The sequence below is a fragment of the Mus musculus genome, chromosome 13, assembly GCF_000001635.26.
Source record: "Mus musculus strain C57BL/6J chromosome 13, GRCm38.p6 C57BL/6J".
NCBI classification, from domain to species: Eukaryota; Metazoa; Chordata; class Mammalia; order Rodentia; family Muridae; genus Mus; species Mus musculus.
In genome coordinates this window covers 113,890,390-113,909,182 of record NC_000079.6, presented here as the reverse complement: position 1 = coordinate 113,909,182, position 18,793 = coordinate 113,890,390, and the positions used below count along the sequence as shown (strand labels likewise).

Sequence of the window (18,793 nt, the reverse complement as noted above, 5' to 3'; positions counted from 1 at the left end):
GAATAATCAGAGGGCACCACAGCAGCGGGGAGAAAAAGAATTCAACCAGAATCTTCTTCCATGGTAGAAGGACAGAGAAGAACACAGCAACAAACAAACAAATAAGCACACGGCTGGAGAGCGCATCCCAGGAAGGAGAGCCCACTGTGGGCTTCCCTGGACACCGGCTCTCAGGTCCCCAACCAGTCTCTACCCTTCTTCAGAGCTGGGAGGCTGGCAACCACAGACTGCATCCATGGGCACTCATGCCCTGTGCTTTCTAGTTACCGCCAATAAAATACAGAAAAGGAGAATGAAACCAAGGGACTCCACTTTGCTCTCTTCTTGCCAGAGAGGAAGATGTACCACAGAGCTGGCTCACATCACACCTGACCCTGTCCGACCCTCTATGTAGCCCTCTCTACCAATGTGATCCAAAAATAGCTCTTTGCTCCTTTGGGACAAGGTATCATCTTGGTATCTGTCTACACCTTTGGAAATAGAAGTGGCATCAGTTTTTTTTTTTTAAACATTGCGCATTGCTAATTTGAAAATGCTATTTTCCAACAGAAACTAACGGGTCAGGGTAGCCCTTATAATGGCTAAATTAAGATGAAGGCGGTATCTATGTTGAGGTTTTGGTAAAAAGGAAGTTAAGTTTAGGATGCAGGATGGAGGAAAATGAAAATTGTGGTTATGAATTTTATACCCAGACCTAGAAATCGACAAGGACTTGAGCAATAGCTGAGTCATTTTTTACATGACAAGAGTCAGAGTTCACACGGCGATCACCAGGTGATCGAAAGCCATGTGTGAGAGGCTGCACACACGGACGGAAAGTTTTCTGGTATTCCTATACAGAAAAGATTCCTGTTTGGGCAAATGAATGTTTAAATTATTAAAGCTGGAAGCTTATAACCTCCTTTGCCTTTAGCTTATAAACCTCATTGGTCATAGATCTAGTAAATTACAGCAATCACTTTTAAGAAGGGTTTTGGTTAACATTTTATCTCATTAACAAACTTTGTTATACTCCCTCTAGACTTTTAACCAACATTTCTAAACATAGTACATTTTAAAGTACTTCAGACACTTAAACACAGAATGTTTCAAAGTACTAAATTCTTATAACTTCCATAAGCTACCACCTCATTTAGTGACTAGTAAGCTTTCAAACATTCTCCTAGTTTTTTTTTTTAAAGAAATACTTATTCCCACTTTAAATCAATTATTTAATTTGATGACTCTAAGAAAACAATATTATCTTGAACTCATTATCAAAGTACCAACAATGTGAGTTTATTGCTGTAATTTCATTGCGGATATTCAGAATTCAGAATTTCAAACAGACTTCTTTTTGGCAAATAAAATCCAGGGACTCACACATCTCGACCAGGGCTCTAACCCTAGGCTACAGGTCCTGCTCTTCAAGCAAAGCCTTCTGATAGTAAGTCGCAATCCAGCTTCCTCTCTCCTGCAAGGGCCAATCTGTGGAGAATGCCTCCCAACTCATTGCAACAGAAAGAAATACCATGTCTTAAACATGGCACTCTGCATCCAAGTACTATGTATAGTAGCCCCTTAAAGGGGCATCACTGACATCTCCCCTAAATCATTTCAAGAGCTCACTGCCTTTGCATTTCCTTGGCATTTTACTGCCTTCCAGTCTAAAGTTAAGGACAGCATCATGGACAAATTTTATCCTATGCTGATCAAAATCCATCCCTCTACTAAAGCTAAGCTGCCTTCCCTTAAGTCTACCCAAGAACACTGCACAAGCAGTCCTCTTTGGCTTCTGCGCCAAATCTCTCCTTGCTGTTCAATGATCACATGAGGGCATAAATCTTACTGCTCATTATTCTTCCCAGCAGAGGGAAAGAAAGAAGACCTGGGGAAGGAAGAGCAGGACAAACAGGGAGGGGGGAGGAAAAGCAGAGGGTCAAGAAAAGAAAACTGCTGCAGAATCAACACGAAGCCAAGTGGTTCTTCCAAGAGATTAACACAACTGAGAGATTTACATGTAGATGGACTCTGTAGAGGAACGGGTGTGTGTGTGTATCCAATTATTAATCAGAAATGAAAGTGATAAGTCACTTTATTCAAGAGGTGAGAAGGATTAAAGTACTATACATAATTATATTCCAAGAAACAGCATAACCCAGGCAGAATCAATAAGTTTCTAGAAATACAAAACAACCAAGACTAACTCAAACAGAGGCTCTGTATTTTAGACTATGGTCAGTAAGAAAAAAAAAAAAAAAGATTACATCGCAAAAATAATCAAAATCTCCTAATGAAATCTAGCTTCACTGGAAATTTCCTGTAAACCACTTAAGGAACTAACATTAACTGAAGAGGACAGAATATTCTTAACTATTTTATAGAATTGGTATTAACTTGATATGAAATAAACAAGAAAAAAAGTATCTATGATCAACACTGATACACATACTTCAAATATACTAGCAAATCAAATCCAATATCATATTTTTAAAAATCTATCTATTTCTCTACCTATCTATATCTCTATCAAGTGGAATTTATATCTGGAATTGCCAGGATGCTTCAGTTTATAAAAATGCAATGATATACCATAAAGTAATAGAATGAAAAACAAAATTGGCATCAATTCATAGTGGAAAATTCAATAACATTACTAATTTAAAAATACTCAACAAACATGGGAGGAATCTATATCAACACAGAAGTCACACACTCAGTTGGTGAAAGAATGAAATCTTTTTAATCTGGTACTGACCAGAGAAAAAGACCATGTTCTCATCAGTTCTACTGAGCAGATAACTAGAAATTATAACCAGAGAAACTAGATTTAAAATAAAAAACAATAATAACGGAGAGGAATACAGATTCAAAAGGAGGAAGTAGATTCTCTGTGAATAATATCAGATTAGAATGAAACTCTACAAAGCCAACCATGAGCCAGGCAGTGGTGGCGCATGCCTTTAATCCCAGCACTTGAGAGGCAGAAGCAGGCAGATTTCTGCTACAGAGTGAGTTCCAAAACAGCCAAGGCTACACAGAGAAACCCTGTCTCAAAAAAAACCAAAAAAACCAAAAAACCAAAAGAAAAAAAGAACCAAAAAACAAACAAAAAAGGCAACCATGAACACCAGCTGCACACCCCTATACTTCCAAAGACCATCTTAAAGGGATGTTACAAAAAAACAACTGCAATTCTAGTAGCACAAAGGGGATAAAATGGATAATCAATTAAACCAAAGAATGGAAAGACTTAAACTATGAAAACCACAAAACAGCGATGAATGAAATTAAAGAGGACATAAATGAAGCTATGTCATGTACACTGATGCCCTGTCAGCCCCCCCCCCCACACACACACAGCATTCTACAGGACCCATGTGATCCATAGGAAGTCCCCATGATGTCTTTGTGATATAGGTTCACATGGAAGCTCAAGACCAACTAAAACGAAAGGGGTTGGATTTTACCCTGGGGCTTAAACAAAGTTAAAGAAAGCAAAAATGGCATAGTACTGCCACAGAGACAGAACCAATGGACAGAACTAGACCTTGACCTGAAAGGCCAAGTAATATTAGACATCAAGACTGTTCAGTGAACACAAGACAGTGTTTTAAACAAAACTGCATGTCCTCCTGAAAAAAAAAAGGAGGGGGTTGGAAACAAAACAAAACAAAACAAACAAGCAAAAAAATCTGTGCCCACCCCCATTTAACACCATGTAGAAAAGTTAACTTTGTGAGCTGGGTCAGAATCCCAAATGTAAGACCTAAAACTACATAATTTAGAAGAAAAGACAACTGAAGCTCATGATGTTGCATTTGGCAATTCTTTCTTAGATATGACATCAAAGTCTGGGCATGCGTAAATGTGGACGTTCAGAACTTTGAAAAACGTTAACAGTATGGAAAAGTGTCATGTGCGTGCGTATCTGGACTGTCAATCTGACAGAATTAGAATCACCATGGACACAGATCACAGGGCCTCCTGACTATCCACGTAGGTGGCCTGCTGCCTCAGATCTGTGTTGCTGGGATGGACTGTGCAGGCAGGCCTGTGACCCTGAGCAAACCTTTCCTTCCAAAAACTGCTTCTGTTGCAGCAATGTGGCAATAACTAATACATCACAGAATGGGAGAGAAGGGGAAAAAAAAGGTCAAACCCTCATCTGATAAGAGATCAGTGTCCAGGACATGTAAAGGATTCCTAGCCCTCAACAACAAAATCCACACAGCGGTGTGCATGTGTGTGCATGTGCACCTGTGTATTATCCATGTATGCCTATGTAAGCAATGTGGCAGCTAGACACTAGCATCAGTGTGTCTCCATCAACTGCATCTCCACTTGATTGGTTGAGCCAGAGTCCCTCATTTGACCTGAGCCTCACCCACTGAGCCATATCCCCAGTCCCCATGGTGTTGCTTTCAAAGACATGAAAATAATTCAAATTACAGTAACCCAGAAAAGACAAAATATACAAAATTAAACTAAATTGGGACTGAAACGACACTCAAACATCGAGCAGACTTTTCTCCATACACAGCTAGATTTTGATCATGGTGCCCGCATAAAGGTATTTTCCTTGTTTACATTTTCAATGCTATCCCAAAGGTCCCCCATACCCACCTCCCCAATCCCCTACCCAGGTCTTGTTTCTTAATACTAACATATTGAGGTTCGGGCTCCCGCTTATGAATTGTGCAGATGTACACACAAACAAAAATAACAAGCCTTGGCAAAGATACAGGAGTTGACCATACAGTACTACAGCCATCAGGGAAAAGAGCAGAGTAGTTTCTATGAAAATTGAAAAGAGAATCACTTTATGATCCAGCATGCAACCTCTTCGCAAAGAGTCTATTGGAAAGATATATCTGTACATCTGTGTTCACTGCAGCCTTGACAACAAGAGCTAAAACATGGAAGCAAGCAGTTCTATGTCTGAACATAGCTATAAAGATAACGCAAAATTGCAGACTGTGCATACAATGTAGTATTTTAGTATTTAAAAAATTTTAGTATTAAAAAAAAACTCACGTGTGTTACAATCTGGATTAATGCTGAGATCATAACTCTCTGAAAGAAAACCAATTTCAAAGAGACCAAAGCTACCATTCTGGTTACAAGAGTAGCTAAGGGCAGAACAAACCAAAGAGGCATACAGCGCACTGGCAGCAAGAACTAGCAGACAAAAATAGAAGAAAAAAAAAAAAACACTTTACTGTGTGTCTGGTATAGAATTTCAGTGCTGCAAGATGGGACATCGTGGAGTTAGATGACGCCAATGGCTTCACGTCATGACAAAGCAATTTAAAGCCGTTATACTATACTTAAAATTTCTAAGTATTTTATGTTCTGTGTATTTTACAATTTCAAAAATTATGGGGAAAATAACTTTATAGCTTATCCCAAATGTGTTCCTCTTCCAAGTCACCTCCTGTTAGCTAGTTAGTTAGTTAGTTAGTTAGCTAGTTCTTTCATTGCTGAAGCCAGTAAATACAGTAACCCTTGGCACTTCTTCTCCCCATACCCGTTCAAACTGCATGTCCAACCCATCGGGAAATCCTGTCAACAACAGCTTCAAAATAGATCCAGAATCCAACTACTTCTCACCACCCCTACCCTTTCCACTCTTGTCCAGCCCGCTATCATCTGTTGTTTGATTACTGCAAGAGCTTTGCACTGGCTTCCTGCTTCCACTCTAACCTCCTACAGTCTATTTACGACACGGTAGCCAGCACAATCTTGTTAAAACACGTTGGTTGCTTCTCATCTGAAGATCCTCCAAGTCCCCCATGTCTGTCACACTCAAGATAAAAGCCACAAGATCCTCTAAAATCTTCTGCCAGCTTCCTTCTCTCAGCACCCATGACTTTACTGGGACTCAAAACCCATCTCTCCAAAGTACGACACTTTGGCTTGTTGAGTGCTTGGAAGAGAAGGACACCAAAGACCTTAGAAGCCTCAAGATCAAGTTCTCTCTCATCTTCTCTCTTATCCTTTTTTTCTCACCTGTGAGAATCACACAAGCCAGGGTTCTTCTTCTGCAAAGCAGATTACAGAAATTAGAGCCCTTTTACCAAAGCAAGTCATAATTCATGGAAGTAGATGAAATTCTATGTTCTAGCCATATATTTCATGAATGAACATTTATCGTTTTTAAAAATCACATCCTATAAACTGGGCACAACTTAGACATTAATCAGACTTCTACCAGCTTCGTTCCCCTCTCAGGTTTACACACATGGCAAAGACCAGGATGAGCAAGCTGAGTCTGGAAGTTCTTCAACCCTTACAGGTCAGGCACAAGACTTGAGACAAGTCAATGTGGCAGGATAGAAAAAAACAGAGATACAACCTCATGGAGGTCATAGGAGAGAGGAAGTAACCAACTAAGATGAGCTCCAAGAGTCAGAGAAGATTAGAAACCAGAGAGATTACCCTGTCTAGGGAAATGCTGGGAAACAGAGACCTTTATAAGAATATTTCAAAGCATTATTTATCTATTTATTTATTCGTTTAATTGTGTGTGTGTGTGTGTGTGTGTAACACATCTAGGCAAGGAGTTATCCACTAGATAGATAGATAGATAGATGGATGGATGGATGGATGGATGGATGGATAGATAGATAGATAGATAGATAGATGTAAGAGGAGAACTTTCAAGAATAGGTTCCCTTCATGAACGAACCATAGATTCTTAGAATTGAACCTGGGTCGCTGGGTTTCGGAACAAGCACCTTTCACAGCAAAGCCATCTCATCAGTTCAAGAAGCATACGATCAATGCAGTGATAGAGACAGGAATTGGGGTGTGTACACAAAGTGCCAACAATATTCTCACTTAACTTTCACCCCGGCCATCCATTCCTTCCACTCCCATGGCTTCAAATATTTGGATGAGTTCCATAACCTATGTCTAGCTTCTATCTCTCTCTAGAGAACAAATCAAAATGGAATTTAAACTCCCCACTATGTATCTAGATCTACATACCCTTTAGGTACTCTAACAAAAACCAAAACCCACTACTAATCTTACCATAGACAACAAACACTTATTGTGCCTTCTTGCCTTTCCTTTATGCTAATAAGTACATCACCAAACAGCCTACCATCTAAAATGACACATCTCCGAGCATGGTGGCATTCAAGAGGGACAGGTGGGAGGACCAGAAGCTCAAGGTCACTTTGACTGCGTGGCTAGTAGTTAACAAGTCAGTCTGGATTATATGAGAGCCTGTCTCAAAAACAAGCAAATCAAACCAAAAAATACACAAGACTACGAATCTTGTAGCAGCACCCTTATCCAGTCTCTAGCCATCTGCTCACGGCACATGCTAGTGCCTTGCGTATCCTATTTGCGCAGACTCTACCTGTTCAATAGTTCTTTAGAATTTACACCCTATTATTTTATAACTTTTGTCAGAAATGTAATTATATCAACACATGTATTGTACCTAGCTGTCCTAAGTGCTCAGGAAGTATTTGATCCACTGAAGTAGCTCAAGTGGATCTGTATTAATTATCCAGATTTATGTTTGTGAAAATAATTTGTTTTACCTTAATAAACAAGACTGTATTTTTAAAAAAAACAACTAAATAATTTGGAGATGGAAAATCCTGGAGGTTAACAACTTTAAATACAGAGATCCCCAAATGAAAACGTTCTCTTCGATTAGTTATCCTATAGGAGACTAAGGTAGCTAATACTGTGGAAACTTGGTCACCATAGTGGAATTATTCCAACTCTGACTTTCGATAGCCTGTTCTTGTCCACTTAACCTTCGAATAATAGTTTTTCCTTTCAGAGGCACAACTCAGTGACATATCTGTGTTGAGCAAGAAGAGATAAGCCACTGACGGATAAACAGAGGCAAGGGCAAGAGATGACAAAGGCCCCTTCCTCCCTGCTCCTTTTATGAGACCCAGCAACACAGCGTTGACCTTGATAACCTCCACAGTGCCTCGCCAGCAGAAGGCAGAAACGGCCGCAGGCGTATTTTGGCCCAAAAACATTTTTGAATCAAGTTAGAGAAAGTTATGAAACTCACAGTTGTCATCCTTGACTTGCGTCCAGAATCACAATTCAAATGAAGCATGGAGTCTAAATGGTTGATGGTTTTCAGCTGGGTGAAAATTCTCCAGCCACCAAAATGGAAAAAAAAGAAACTCTCTATTGTCACACCAATTTAAAAAAGTGACCTGGAAATAAATAAATAAATAAATAAATAAATAAATAAATGAATGAATGAATGAATGAATGAAACCTGTGTCAGAACGGTGAGACAAAGCCATATCAGCAGCTACAGAGAGTCCTTATATTGAGCTGTATTCTCAACAGTGATTTTACACATTAAAAATGCTTACAAGGCTGGAACATGAGAAGAATTGACATGAGCCCACGAACACACAAAATAAAGCAACACCATCCTCTGACAGATGACGGTCTGACCTTAGCTTCGTGAACTTCGCAAGTACAGGTGAGGACTCCTACTCACTCTTTTCAGAAAGTCAAAGGGCTCGCCTGAGTGTCTCACAAAATGCAGAGCATCCCCAATCCTTCCCTACTGGTAGGTAGAAATGACATGAAGAATACAACTTGAAATACCAGGAATGTATTTTTACTCACGAGAGAGAGAGAGAGAGAGACAGACAGACAGACTGACTACTTTTCTTTTGCCCAAAAGGCAGTATCATTATCATTTGTCAACGCCCAGAGTTCTATCTCCTATCCATTACAGAACTCACACGACGTTCTGTTCTTTCATGTTAAGGGCACACACACTGTTAATGCAGTAGCTACTGTATTATATTAGAGTCAAAATGTTGTGAAATGTCTCCCTCAACTCCTCATGGTTTCATGCTTTACTCAGAATGAGTTGATATAGATAACTCAACGTATAAAAGTTATTCATGGGTGGCCTCAAGCAAACTGCACAGATCAGTCAAATACAACCCAAAACGTAGCATATGTAAAGTACCAAGTTCAATGCCAGTACTAAAGGAGGAGGGAGGGGTGGGTGTAAGAAAGGAATTCTATAAGCACAGGCCTGCAATTCCAGCACTAGTGAAGAAGAGGCAGGAGGGCCAAGCGTTCAAGCGACACGGACAGCTCCAGGACAATCTAGAGTCCATGATAACCAACCCTAGCCACATTCTCTAGCCTCATTTTGGGGGCCATAAAATATTCTAGCCAACTATTTCTATTCTAATGTGTAATTTCCTTGGGTGTTTCAAAAAAAGGCTTAAAAAAATATGCCAGGTCTTTAAGTTTGAAAAACTTTGAAAGAATAAAAGCAAAAAGGATCTCAAAAATATAATTATAAAAATAATAGAATTGATATGACACAGAAAATATTCTTTGAATGCAAAACTAAAAATCATTAACTGTCCAAATGTGTGTGTGTGTGTGTGTGTGTGTGTGTGTGTGTGTGTGTGTATGTGATTATCAGTACTACACCTCTTCATATAAGAAAAACTACCTATACAGCTAGGGTGGTCCTCTCAAATCAAGTTTCTTGTGGTCAATATTTACTTGAGCACCAATATTCAATACAGGGCCATTTCCAATAAAAAGGAACCTAAAGTCCTATGTTTAGACGGCTACCAGTAAAAAAATGAAAGAAAATGAGCCCAACTTTTATTCATTAGAAATATAACAGCTATGGCTTAGCGGCTAAGAACATCTGAGTGATGACAAACAGTCCTTTCATATAAAAAACACCAAGTTCTGTGGGATCTTTTTCAGAATGAAGCTTCCTCAGTAGGCCAGAGCTAAACTGAGAGTGCAGGCAAATCCCAGAAATCTTAGGGGCTAACCCACTTGCGGAGTCACTTCCACCAGACCACCTAAGTTCTTTGAGCCTTCCCTCACCTCAACAAGGAGAATAAGAATGCAGTTACTGTAGAGGTTAAATTATTCATAATGTGATATGCTTATAATAGTATTGAACCAATAACTGTTTATCACTGCTATTCTTGTGTTTATTTTACCATGCTACTGACTACACTCAAGATTAATAGAAAACGAATTCCTAGATCCTGGAATTTACATAAGTGATACTACTACCTTTCTCTACATATGAGCCTGCTTGTACAGCTACAGTAGAGTAGAAATTGTAGACTATGAAACAAGGTCCTTAATTGATGTGTGAAGAAGCATGCTTATGTTTTATGTTATTTTGTGATTTACATAACCTCCTTCAAATGGGGACTGGGTAAAGAGAGAATTATGACTGGCCCTAGTGTGTTTTAATTGGTAAGAAAGTCAGCTGAGGAGACTGGATTGGTGGATCTGGTCCCCAGGCAGTAGAAACCCCTGGTCCAGGTGGTGCCTACATTTCTGCAGGAACCAGATCTGCTCATTTTCACCTTTCCCCAACACCGAAGGGCTTTGTTTGCTTCAGCATTGGTAGAGCTAGCCACTTCCCGTTGGCTTCTTTCAGTTAAAGCACATTCGATGGAAATGTAGCAGCACAGTCCAAGTTGTCTGAACATCTCTGAGCAGCGAGAACAAAGCGTTATTTTGAGGCAGAGCCTAATGACCCCTGGAAGTTCTGAGAGTACCAAGCTGATTCCTCAATCTCTCACCAGCTACAACGTTACATTTTCCTTCCTGGCTCGAATGAAGGATGGTGTCGGTCACAGCACACTTTATACTTTCACATCATCTAATAGCTTTTTCCCCCATTTGTAAAGAAATTTGGCAGATTTTGAGTGTGTAACTCATTGTAATTGAACAAAAGAGCACAAAACACTCAACTCTGTCTATGCTAACGGACGGGAGTCCTCTCTTATCTGCAAACAGTAAGTTCTCAAACTCCCAGTAAATGGCCTGCACTGTGAGTAGCAGTGAACCCCACACGCACCACGCTCTCTCTTCTAGACATAGTTATGATAAAGTCTAATTTGTACACGAGATACTGAAAAGATATTAGCAATACACCATGAAAGCAGAACAATTATAACGATACACTGTCATAAACCGGCAGCTTCATGCCATCAAGTACAATAGGGTAGGCTGAGCCAAGGCATTACATCATTAGGACAATTGCTCGGATAACACAGCACTTCCAAGTGGCCAACAGGTGGGTGCGTATGCAGTGCCAATCCCACCCAACAAAGTAATGACTCTCATCCTGAGAGAGGCAAAGCAGGAGGGTACAGGTTTGCAGTCCAACTTCTCAGACCGCTGTACAGTTTAACGGCCATGCAATGTTTATTTGGGCAAGGCCACCCATTCAGTATTTTCAAATGCCCTTGAAATCAGTAACAAGAAGCGCATAAAAGGTAAGTAATGGGGAAATAGTGTATAGCCCGCACCCCCAAAAAAACCCTTTAATCTGTTGTTGTAACAGTTATCTTAAATATTTGAAATATGTTAAAGTGAAGAGACATTTTCATAATTTATTTTCAAAAGAAACTGTTGGCAGCAAGGATTCAAACGGTCCTCTGGTCAATGATTGAGCTATCTCAAAGCACACTCTCAGGATACTTTCTAACAGAGTGAGCAAGCATCAAATGCTGAAGGTTTACAGTCTGAGTCATAAAAGAAAAACAGCTAAAGAGCTTTTCAACTGGCGACCAAGTTCCACTCTGCATGGAGGTCAACCAGATGAACTTAGAAAGGAGATGAAGAGCATGGTGCTGGCCTGGTTGTTTGTTTGTTTGTTTGTTTGTTTGTTTGTTACAATAAATGGTATCTATAAAAGAGCTTCAATCTTTATTTCAATACCAATTTTAATACTGAAATTAATATTCAAATATTTTAATATTTGAAATTTCTTTTCAAATTCCAACAAAATACAAAAAGACCGAGTTTGGGTCTCCTTCCACCCTACTCTCCAACCAGGGATCTTAATGTGTACCTTAAAGAGAGACCAGAAGAAGAGAAAAACCTAAGGGCAGGTCATTGGAAGAGGCCCTGTGCTGGCACCTGCCTTCCCGCCTTCCTGGCCCTCTCCGCGCGTTGGCGTGCTCCAGGCGGTTCATACCATCCCACCTTTGGCTCGTTTTAAAAGACCCGGCGTGAAAATGTGCTGACGGAGCTTCGGGAATTGCAAGCATAAGACAAAAGGGAAAGGAGAGGAAACACTAGCCAGGAATTCACCGAAGCAAGCAGCATGGACGTGTCTGGGTGTTCTCCAGGTAATGAGAAACATCTCCCCGAAGGCAGGCCAAGGGAAGTGCGTTCAATGACTGTTCTTTTAACACGCCTTTCGGGTACATGTCTTAAGGCTGGTGTCACAAAGAAGCAGGAGGGGCTGCTTGCCCCTGCTTCATGATCACACTAGCTCCGAACATAATTAAAACTAATCCTTTTACCTGCCTACACTTCTTACAAGCAATCTGTCTAGTGCATACATTAAAAAGGTCTGGATGCTTTGCACCAACAAGATTCAATCAGTACCTTAACATTTTAGGGGGGGAGAGGGGGGAGGAGGGATGCAAGTCCAAACAACATCGGCTCGTTCGCTTATTTAAAACATTCAGCAATTTTAAAAGGCTTAGAGAACACGGAGCATAATGGCGTATCAAAACGACAAGCCTTCCATCAGACACACAACAGCCAAATTTGCTTACCTGGAGCTTTGAGAGGCAGCCAAGACATGAAAAAGCCCACAGAGGGAGGACTTATGCCGGGACTTGCATGAAGAAGAGGGTGTAGAAACAAGAGTTTGCAAACTGACTGAGCTACTCGATATTACTCAAGGGGGGGGGGGGGGACGCTCTCAGAACCAGTCGATAAAATTATAACCCAGCTCCAAAAAAAGGATGACCTGTAACCTGCCCAGAGGTTAAGCAGAGGTCAGTGCTCCATTAACCTCACACTCATAAGATGCAGAGAACCTTAAGTCAAGTGCCAGGAACATACATCTTACTTTTGTCTGTTGGTGACAAAATTTTCCTTATACAGCCTCAAGTATTTCTCTGTAATCTATCATACATAAGACAAAACAGACGTCACAAACATTAACAAGAAAAGTGCCTATCTTCCCAGATTTGTTTTCACTACTTTCTTGGAGTTCAGTGGGTGGGCCTGGTATAAGCATCACCTATAGCATCCTCACCTATAGCATCCTTGTGTTTAGGTCTCTCATGAGACGCCTGGTATCTATCTCAACAGCATGGCTCGCACTCAGCTCATGCCTGCGGCTCGCCACTGAGAGGAGCCAGGCATCCCCAAGCCCATTAGTCTCCGCTTGTTTCATAGACCTAGGCTGTCCAGCCTCCCTAGTTCATTCACTCCACCAACACTCCAGGTATCACACCATGGCCATAGAAGGAGCAGGCTTCGGAGGTTTTGAAGTCTGCCAGGAATTCTCTGCCTACTCAGAACCACCTGCTGAACACCTACTTCCTTGTAACACTCTAGTCTCAGCAATGCACCAATGCAAGGGTGCACTGAAGAGCCTTCTCATTCTTAAAGGCTGGTCCCCTTCACCTCTGTCTGATAGGGTGCCCCAGCCTCCAGCCCTCAGTGGTGGCTCATTACCCTGGCCTGTCTTCCACAAGAATTGTCTACCCATGGCCCCCTGCACAGCGCGTTGGCTATACACTTCTACCAGTTCATACCAGACGTAGAATTGAACACACTGTCTCCCCGTCAGTGGGACCCTTGTGCAATGGCCCCGCTATCTGCTGCAATGGTGCTGAACAGCCTTCTTCATGCTGTTTCAGCAAGTATCGTGGGCTAAAGATTTCTTTAAAAGGTAGCCTCAGATCACATACATTTCCTGACTTTAGTCACTCAGACTCCTTGGAAACTTCAAGCCTGACATTTTACACTGTGTGTGTGTATGGGGGGGGGGGGGCGGGGCGGTGGGTTGGGGGGGGAGGGATCAGTGAGCAGAAGGGCAGCTGCTGAGAAATTCAAGGGAAAAAGATTTTTCTCACAGCGCCTCTCTCACCCCTGAACCCCATGACATAGTCCCAGGTTTCAGGAGAGAGAAAAAGGACATGGATTTCCCTACCCCCACGGTTTGTTCCTTGGCTCCTCTATGGTATGGGAGGGGTCCTTCTTAGTGTTCTTATCTCAGAATAAACAGGTTAAACATTAAGGCTCTTAAGGGATCAACAATCATTAAATGTAGGTTTGTTTGCTTTTTTAAAGAGTTCATTCCTATGACTTTCAAAATGCTTTATGCTTTAAGAAGAATCCTGGGTCAACCTATATAGACCCTAGAAATTCTAAGTCTTTAAGCAGAATGAAGGAGAGGAGGCAGAACCAAAGGGGGAGGGGGTAGAGGGGGGTACCATGCCGATGACAGGTGTGGCTGAGTCAAGTGATTCCGATAATGCTCACCTTCCTAACGCTGGGACCTTCAGTCCAGCTCCTCACGGTGGGGTGACCCCAGCCATGAAGTTATTTTGTTGCTATTCTACAACTCTAATTCTGTTGCTGTCATGAACCGTGTATAACTAGCTGATATGCGGGGTATCTCATGCGGCCCACGGATTGAGAATCTCTGCTCTACAGTCTGGAACAGGGACTGGCTGGATTTCCTGCACCTTAGAGCCTCTGAAGAGGAACTCAGACTTCATTTTATCCTGGTGAGAACCCACTGCTGACCTCGAGCTCCACAAAATGAGAGTAAGTACATTCTGCTTTCAGCCATAATATATGGCGGTCTGTCACACAAGCAATAGAAAGCTCAAGTGAGCGTGGTGCTGAAATCAGTCAACAAATATCCTTGCTCTGTTAAGATGCATAAGCCATTGTATAGGAAGTTACTGCTAACTATGGAAGGGAAGGTATGGAGTCCTCTTTTTTCCCTTTAATTAATTAATCAATCAATCAATCAATTAATTAATTAATTTTTGATGTAGAGTTTCACTATGTAGCCCTGACTGACCTCAAACCCGCTACATAGACCAGACTGGCCTAGAACTCATAGAAATCTGCCTGCCCCAGCCACCTTGTTGCTGGGATTAAAGATACGAGCTATAACACCTGGATTTTTTTTCCTCTGTTTTTTCAATGTTTTAGAAGTTCAAACTAATACTTCAACTATTCACCTTCCATGGATGAAATCAGCAACAAAAGCTATTAACATACTTTTAATGTAAGGGAAACATTTGAGGCTGTTGTTTTCTGCCCTAAGGATAGGACAGTGACAGAGAATTTCCCAGCCATCTACCGTGGTGGCTTCAGGTAGCTCTCTGCTGTTCATGGATACCCAGCCGACATCTTCCCTAATACCCTGAAAATAACTGTAGGTTGTAAGTGTAAGCTTCCATCTTATACTTACACTCATACTACTAAATAGATAGCATGTCAGTGTACAATCTCTCTCTCTCTCTCTCTCTCTCTCTCTTTCTCTGTCTTACTCTCTTTTCTGTCTCTCTGTGTCTCCTTCTCTTTTCTTTCTCTGTCTCTCTCCTTTCTCTCTGTCTCTCTTTTCTCTCTCTGTCTCTCTTTTCTCTCTGTCTCTCTCTTTTCTGTCTCTCTGTTTTTCTCTGTCACCTCTGTCACGCCTCTCTCTCTCTCTCTCTCTCTCTCTCTCTCTCTCTCTCTCCCCAACCCCTCCCTCTTCAATTCCTCTTCCTCCTCCACCCCTCACACATACATACTTGTTACAAACCTCAGGGGACACAATTTAGCTTTCGATATCAACCATCCAGAAACAAGATTGTCCCTAATCAAGCAGACAGTTTTTGGTAACCTTACATGGGCCTCTGTTTCTCAGTAATGCTGACTACTGAAATCATTTTTCCAGTCACTGGAACCCTCAAGTATTTTGGTACACAAATGAATGCTTCCTAGAGCTGCATTGTGAAGGTGAAGTTTCCAACAGTCCCCTATGAGGCAGAGCACACACAAGGCCTCCATAGCTCCACAAAGCATCCTTGCTGCTGGTGGAACGAGCACACTTATTCAGAGATTATAAACTTCCCAGGACGGGGAGGAATCATGATGTGAACTCAATGACAACCAGAGCGTATTGTTTTCCTAATGTCCAAGTTGGTGACGTCTCACACTGCTCAGCCACACAGTCCAGTGCTTGTTTTTAATACTATAGTTCTATAAATTCCCCAGACCTGGGAGTTGCTACCTACACGCCACAGCAAAGTTGAGTGCTAAAAAAAACGAGTTTCTGAATTATAAATGATTTTCACTCTAAGAGAGAGAAATCAGGATCTATGTTCGTAAAATATTAACCAAGACACAAAATGTCCCACTGTGACAACAGAGGTGGAGAAACGAAAACGAAGGCCCACACTGGACACACACAACCATCGTCTCTGCCAGACCCCACTCTATCCCAGGGCTCCCATGGGAGGCTTGAAAGAATCTGGACCGCCCATGTCTTCACGACCCCCCCACCTCACCCCCAAACACTTCTGACCTCAGAGTGAGCAAAGGCTTTTGGCGACAGGTATTGCTCTGAATCAGAACCTGTGGTACCTACATCTGAAGGTTATCAATCATTTACGTGGCATTTAAAGCAACTCCAGGCTAGAGCCTCCTTAGAACCCTTCCTTATAACCTACCTAAGGCCTAGTCCACACATTCAAAGTTGCTGAGAGTGGTAATACCATGGCAAGTTTTATGCCCCGCCCTGCCCCCATTTCTGTGTGGGTGAAAACATTTAAAACCTGAAAGTTTCCCTTCGTATTTTTAATCAATGGTCAAAATTAAAGCCCAAGTTCTCAACCCTTAGTTTGAGGCAAGCAGAAGTCTAACAATTGACACTGAAAACAAATAGAACAGTTGTTCTCAACCTGTGGGCTGTGACTCCCTTGGTGGCCAAAGACGCTTTCACCGGGGTCACCTCAGACCATCAGAAAAAAGAACAGATTCATAACAGCAGAAAAATTATACTTAGGAAGGAGCAATGAAATTAATTCTATGGCTGGGAGTCACCACAGCATGAGGGACTGTATTAAGGTGTCGCAGCATTAGAAAGGTTGATAACCACCATGCTAGAATAAGTGTGGCTTGCACACTCTCTTCAGGTAGGAACATGGGATTGATGGTTAGCTTGCTCCCAATTCCCATGTACTTTTGACAAACCTGCTATGAGCTCTGTACTCAGTGTGAAGTCTCTGGCAAGCATGTTTGGTTTGAAAGATCACTGCATTTAATCTTTAAACATGAGAGGACCACATGTTAATCAAGTTCCATGTGAAGGCACCTGTTGCCAAAGAAACTGCTCCCAAGATACACAACTAACATGATCTGGGATTTGAACATGGGTGTCCATCTGCTTACAAAATAATGGTGGTGATGGTGTTGGTGGTGACACTATACTGCCCCTCAGGGAAAATTCAGGGAGGATAAAACACTAGTGGATAGTTTTTTCTTCCTAATAAAAAAGAGTTTGGGACCTGTACCTGGATCCTAATATACCAATGGCCCCACATAGTGCTGCCCTTTTGCTGGAGGGTCCATCTTGCATTGATGAAAAACAAGTCTTTGACTTGTTAGTGTGGAATCCTCCAGGAACCAGGTGGGGCCATACTCCTTTAAATTGCAAAACCTGGGTCCCACTCAGAACGTGATAGCTGGCATCTCGTACAAGACCAATCAATCATTCAACAAGTCTTATTTGAGTGGCACCACCCTGAACTGATGTTTTGCTGTGTAGTACCAAAAGGAAGAAAGCTGTGTTCCTCTCCCCTCGGACCTTCTGGTCCTCTGGAAAGGAGAACCAGACTTACAGGAGTGCCATTAAACGTTGCCTTCCTCATGTTCATAATTTTCTGGAGGGAAAAGAGAGGCAGCCTCACTTGTCTGTATCCAGCAGAATAGAGGCACCTGTCTTCTTCCCTTACTCCCCCCACATTTGCTTGAGCCATTCCCCTACTTCTCCTACTAGTATTTCTTTGGCTTAATCTAGACTAGGGGTTCTCAACCTGGGAGTCACAACCACTTTGGGGTCAAATATCAGATATCCTACATATTAAGTATTTACATTATGATTCATAACAGTAGCAAAACTAGTTATGAAATAACAACAAAGTAATTTTACGGCTGGAGGTCATGAGGAACTGTATTAAAGGGTCACAGCATTAGGAACGTTGAGAATCGCTGCTCTAGGTTACGTTTAATTAATAAACTTTGGAAAGTTCCAGTCAGGATCGCCAAGCGCTACAGAGCTAGGAGCTAAAGGCTTAGTCTTCATGCTATCTGCGCTAAGGTTTGGACTTGCCATCAAACTTAGGGGTCATAACCTGTACTTCAAGTCAGGTCTCACCCATCCTCAGTAAGCCAACTAAAAGAGCCAAATTAGAAGCAGAAAGCAGAGAGAGAAGTCGTATCCAATGCATGCAGCCACTTTGGGAAGAACAACAAAGGAATCCAGCAAACCCCTCAAGTCCACAGGGTTCTGAAGTGAGATCAAAGTTCAAACAGAGGATCCGCATCTTGCCCTCCACTGACCCATCATTATCACAGTCTTAGTTTCATCTTGCAAGGTGGTCTGACAAGCTGTTGGAAATGGGTGGAATCTCTTTCAGAAAGACAAATTCGCCCTCTGGCTGATGCCCTTCCCTCCTCCCAACATGAGATGGGGGGGGGGGAGATTCCCATTTCTTCGTGAACCATTATTTCAATGGTCTGATAGTCAGATTGGGAGACACAGTGTCCCTTGAAGATACCCTCATTCCTGACAGACCAGTCACGGGCCTAGTAGTCACAATGCCCACAACTCTGAAGGGGGACGCTGGAACCCTGGTCCCTTGCTTTCTTGCTTGCTTTCCGGCTACCATCAGAGGTGTCCTGCCAGATGCCTCGCTCTATCAGTTACTTCTGCATCTCTGGGACAAGACACCAAATAGACCCGTGGTTAGGTCTATTCGCTTAGGCCCGT

General features: G+C 41.9%; 1 protein-coding gene across 5 annotated transcripts in view; it reads right to left on the bottom strand.

Moving 5' to 3' along the window:
• Arl15 (ADP-ribosylation factor-like 15) overlaps positions 1-18,793 on the bottom strand; it is a 362,957-nt gene that overhangs the window by 248,280 nt on the left and 95,884 nt on the right. The window contains exon 2 of one of the 5 annotated variants that reach the window (XM_030247239.1): positions 8,030-8,180. The exons of the other annotated variants lie outside the window; for them this stretch is intronic. Coding sequence (XP_030103099.1) covers positions 8,030-8,077 — 48 coding nt within the window. The 5' untranslated portion in view covers positions 8,078-8,180. The remainder of the gene's footprint in view (positions 1-8,029; positions 8,181-18,793) is intronic. 5 annotated transcript variants of the gene reach the window in all.